This window comes from Cynara cardunculus (genome assembly GCF_001531365.2).
Source record: "Cynara cardunculus var. scolymus isolate 2C chromosome LG 15, CcrdV1, whole genome shotgun sequence".
Taxonomy (NCBI): Eukaryota; Viridiplantae; Streptophyta; class Magnoliopsida; order Asterales; family Asteraceae; genus Cynara; species Cynara cardunculus.
Genome location: NC_037542.1, coordinates 11,349,366 through 11,354,723, shown reverse-complemented (window position 1 = coordinate 11,354,723; position 5,358 = coordinate 11,349,366). Strand labels below are relative to the sequence as shown.

The 5,358-nt window shown below is 27.7% G+C and overlaps 1 protein-coding gene across 1 annotated transcript; it reads right to left on the bottom strand.

Annotated features, from left to right (window-relative positions):
* Positions 1–4,204: 4,204 nt before the first annotated feature.
* Positions 4,205–5,075, bottom strand: LOC112528733. The gene is made up of 2 exons (XM_025139773.1): positions 5,001–5,075; positions 4,205–4,576 (listed from the first exon to the last, which is right to left on the bottom strand). Exons 1-2 carry the CDS (start codon positions 5,061–5,063, stop codon positions 4,289–4,291), a joined length of 351 nt encoding a protein of 116 aa, XP_024995541.1. The 5' UTR covers positions 5,064–5,075; the 3' UTR covers positions 4,205–4,288.
* Between the last annotated feature and the right edge of the window lie 283 nt (positions 5,076–5,358).

The following is a 5,358-nucleotide window of genomic DNA, read 5'->3' as shown; positions in this document are numbered from 1 at the left end:
GCTAGTATTTAAAAAATATGTGTTTTTTGAAAAAAGAAAATAAGAATTGTTCTTTTTTTACCAAAAAATATTATCTTTTAAAAAATATATTATATATGTTCAAAAACTTTTACTTGACGTATAAATATATTAAATTAATTAGATTTTTTTTGAATTATTTATTAATATAACAATATTAAAAAAATTATAGAACACAATTTATTTCGTTAACATTTTAGATAGAACTTTACAAGATTTGTATTTTTTTGAACAACATAAAATAAGAAATGTTACTTTTTTTACAAACAAAATATATCTCAAAAATAATATAACATATTTATTTAAAAAAATATTTTACTCTAGAATATTTAATTTGCATGCAGCTTAATAAAAAAAAGTCAAAAAAATGTTTTTTTTAAATCATAGCAATGAAAAATGAAAATCACAAATAATAATTTGAAATAGGTTTTTATTTTTATTTTAATTAAGTCATCAAAACGATGTGTCATCCACATCACCTCATTAAAGCCACACAAGCAAAAAAAATCAAGGAGTTACCGGTTTAAAAGTTAACAAGTTACCCATTGCTATAATGAGTAGATTTTTTAAAGTGTGATGCTTTAATAAAAAATAATTTGAAAGTACATTGTTGTAATAAAGAAAAACAAAAATAGAATGTTATTATAAGAAAATTTATGAAAGTGAGTTGTTATTTCATGCATTTAACCCTTAAAAAAATTACGATTTCGTCAAAATCACATATGATTAACAATTAATTGATTTTTTTTCAATTTTTTCTAATTATATATGATTTAAAGCGTAAAAAATTCAAGCTAAAAATTGAAAAAGAATAATAATGAAAACAGAATTACATATAATTTATATTAGAACACACTTAATATATATAAGATCATATCAATTCAAAATGTAATTCACAATTTACAAATAATAGATGTAATGGTATAAATAACTTATATTTTGTTTTCATTTAAATTTACTATAATCAATATCACATATGATATTTTGTCGAAAATTTATGATTCTTTTAAAAAAAGAACATCGATTGATTGCAAATTTCATTTATGAATCTTGATGATAATTGTACAAAAAGTAGTAAATAAATTAATTCAATAAAAATAAATATTTTAAATTAGAAAACTAAATTAGACCTACTTTTTTTTTACAAAAAATAAATAAATGAAAAACTACTAATGCTTGAATAATGAGATTTAAAAAAACATAAATAAATATCTTAATTAAATGTATTAAATAACTTTTAAACCAATAAATAATTTTTCATATATAACCTGTATATAGCATATGATAAATATGTCTTTTTGGACGATTTTTAAAAAAGTTTTATTTTAAAACATTATTCAAGTAAATAATTGATACAGAATTATAATCTTATTTCCTTATTTAATTTCATTCTAAACCTCCATCTATCTATATATTACTTGTGAATTTTACAAAAGAGAACCTTTCAATGCCTGGTCAGAATTAATACTTATTTTAGAAATTAGCATAAAGACGTATATAGAGTGGTTTTCGATTCCCTAATTCCTCGAAATCCAACATCTAGAAGCAAGGATACATGGCAAGTCTCGTAATTCATAGATCCCATCCTTCCAATGAGTATATGTTTGAAAATCTATTCACTTCTATTGACTTGTAAATCGAACATGATCTCTAACAGCAAGAAGTAATAGAGAATTTGTCTAAGAAATATTTACTACAAAAATGGAAGCATAAGATGAATCATATTTATCAAGTAAAGAAAATAATTGGTAGCCATGATAATTTTATCTAGAAATACTAGTATAAGATGAGACAATTTGCAAAAAAAGTGTATACAACAGGTCAATAAATTAATTCGGTGGTTGATATAGCAAAACAAATAAGTGATTCCCAATAAATTGTGTTACATTTCTGTTGTGTAAAGTTTTATATACAAAATGCCAATAGGCATTCTCAATATCATACTAACATGTCTCAAACATCTTATTCTTTCCTAGCCCTACTTTATGCTGGGATACAATGTGTTGGTTTGGTTGCTGCATTTGTTGACTCATCAGTTCTCACCACTAACTCTAGTTTTATTAGATGTCAGAAAAAGAATCAATAGATAGATCATCAGCCTGCAAAACACACCGTTAATGATTACTCCTATGTGGTAAAATTGTGCATGAGCTACATAATCCAGATCAAGTTGTATGCCCAGTGTCAACTGAAAGTTACAAGTGGATGGAGCTTACATGATTTGTTATAAATCCACAAGCTCCCTGAAAACTTGTCATCCAATCACTCTCCCGCCTGTCTCTCTAACCTGGCCGGATTGGACCAACATACTGATGAAATTGGACCATAACGTAGATCCTTGCGAAATGCTATGAACATTGAAGTTGTAAAAACATTAAACTGCAGCAAGAAACGTACATGTCAGAACAAGTTAGAACAAACCAAAACAACATATTCCTTAGATGCATATATTCAGAAGAGCAACTCATGTAAACAATTCAAGTTTTGGGGACATTTAAGTAACACAAGTACCACTTACGGATTTTCGGATTCGCAAATCTAACAAGATTCTGCTTTTTCATTTAGATCACAGACAACACATCAAAAATTCAACAAAATATTTTGGTATTCAAATTTGAAAAAAAAAATTGAAAACGAATCCACAAATGATCTTGTAAAGGAAAAGTAATTAGATTGAGCATAAATCATTTGCAGTCACAATGGATTCGAAGATCGGAAGAATGATATTATAGCAGCGAGTTTAAAACCGAGTCAGATCGACAACCAAAACGAGAAAAAAATAAATGTGTCTTACAACGATCAAGAGAAGTGAATGATGAGTGATAGTCGAATGATAATTCATCGTGATAAGCAGCTCTATTTATTTCTGATTCTATCTCTGTTCCTTCCATTTGAAGAAAGTAGGAGCACATCGTGCACGCCTCTTCCATGGCGCCTGATATGAAATCAAGGTAGAATGGAAATGTTGACTATGAGTTTATATAGAAAATTCTCAACCCTAATCTTTGTAAAATATTCAGATATGTTATTAAATTGAGTCATTAAATAATTGTACATGAATAAAATACAATATAATAATCAAAATATTATTAAAGACATAATAACTTGAATGATTTTATATGGTTTTTATAATAAATAAAAAAAATATTACACATTTCTATATTTTTGGACAACTTTTTTTTTATAGTTTCTTATGTAATTACTTATTATTATTGTAGGATTTGACAACGATTTTATTGTTTGATTGTAATCATAGTTTATATTTATATTTTATTACTACTTTAATTATTTATTGTTTGACTAAATACTAATAATCTCATGTTTAGTGTACTTAATTTGCAATATTTGTTTATCATCCTCTTAATCTTTATTTATTTCTTGTGGCTCTTCAAATATTTTAATGTCTTGTCTAATATTTTGCCTATGAACATCACACCTTTTTAACATATAAAAAATTATAAATTTAAGTTGAAATGTTGAATACTACAAAATTTAACATTTTGTGGCATAAGAGTGCTTACGTGGCCATCACTCCTTTTCTTATATATATATATAAATAAATATATATATATATATATATATATATGTTTATATTTAAATAAACAATGATTCTTGGTTTTGTTTTCAAGAATCGAAACAATTCGTAGCACCATTAATATGATTTCCTTCAAAAAGTAGGAACATTAGTATACATGAAAAAGACAGTGAGAGAAACTGCAAAAAGAGTGTATATATTAATATATATTTATATATATATATATATATATATATATATATATCAAAACAAATAAGCGATTTCTAATATTATTAAGTTGTGTTCATTTCTCTTGTGTAAATGTTTTTATATACAAAATGCTAATATGCATTGTCAATATCATCCTAACATGTATCGATCATTGGATTACATTTGCACCACCATCAATTGGTTGTTTACGGTTGTAGAGTTTTTAGGCTACACCTTTATCCTAGTGGACAATATGCTTTTCTGTTGGTCGGAAGATGGTTCTTGCATTTTTCGTCTTCACGTTCATCCTAGGATTGAGGTAAATTTGTATACATCTTATACCTCCATCACTCGTGGATACAATGCATTGGTTTTAGCAAAGTCGTTGCCTTAGTAGCCAGGCGATTGGGAGAAGAAATCTTTGAATCTGCAGATTTGACCAAATTCCAAACAGTTGGTTTCCACCCAAGATAGAATCTCTCAATTCTGTTTATTCAGGATCGTTTCTTCTCAGATAATCAACAAGACTGCTTATTTCTCATCTATTTAGTGTATGCCATGAGCTAGAAGATTCCGATTGTGGATGATTTTTAAGATGATCAGATGTACAACTACCCCATGAAGTGGGCTTGTTTCTGGGCATCCCCAGTACATTCTTCCATCAGAATCAATACCCAAGAAGTCCTTCCGCAAAGACAGCCTTGAGACCTGAATTGAGTACATGAATCCTGGAACGGATGAAAGATCATCATCATCAATAGCCACTATCGAAATCGGACCATGAGGTAAATCCTTGCGAAATGCTATGAACATTGACGTTGTAAAAACATTAAACTGCAGCAAAAAATTTACATGTTAGAACAAATTTGAACAACGGAAAACAACAGAGTCCTTAGATGCAAAGATTCACAAGAGCAACTCATGTACGCGATTCATATTTTGGGAACCATTTAAACAACATTGCGGCTCAATAGATTTTCGGATTTGCAAATCCATCAACATTCACAGACAACACATCAAGGATTTTAGATTACTATAGCAGCAAAAGTTTAACAAAAAGTTTCGTGTTCGAATCCGAATAAAACAATTTGAAATTGGTATAGAAATCAAATTCGCCAATGATTTTGAAAAGGAAATGTGATTAGATCGAGTATAACTTAATCTAAATTGATTCGAAGAAGGAATAATGAAATGTCACGTGAGAGTTTAGAGGTACACACATCGACAACAAAAACTAGAAAAAATAACGGTGGCTTACACAAATCGTGAAAAGTGAATGACGAACGATTGTCGAATGTTGGGAGCGCACACCTTCTTCCATGGAGGCTACGGTGAAATCAAGGTATAATGAAAGAACTGAAAGTGAGTTTATATAGCAAGTTTTCAACACTATTCTCTGTTTTGATTGGTTAGATTTATGCCCACAGGATCGTCATCAAATAGATTTATCGCCCACAGGATTGACATAAGAAATAAAAAAGAAATAATTAACAAATACTTTTCCTTTTTTGATTTTAAACATTTAAACTATCGATATTATATATAATTTAATTAAAACACAAAGAAAGAAAGATTTAAGAAGAAACATTTAACAAATATTTTTCTTTTTTGATTTT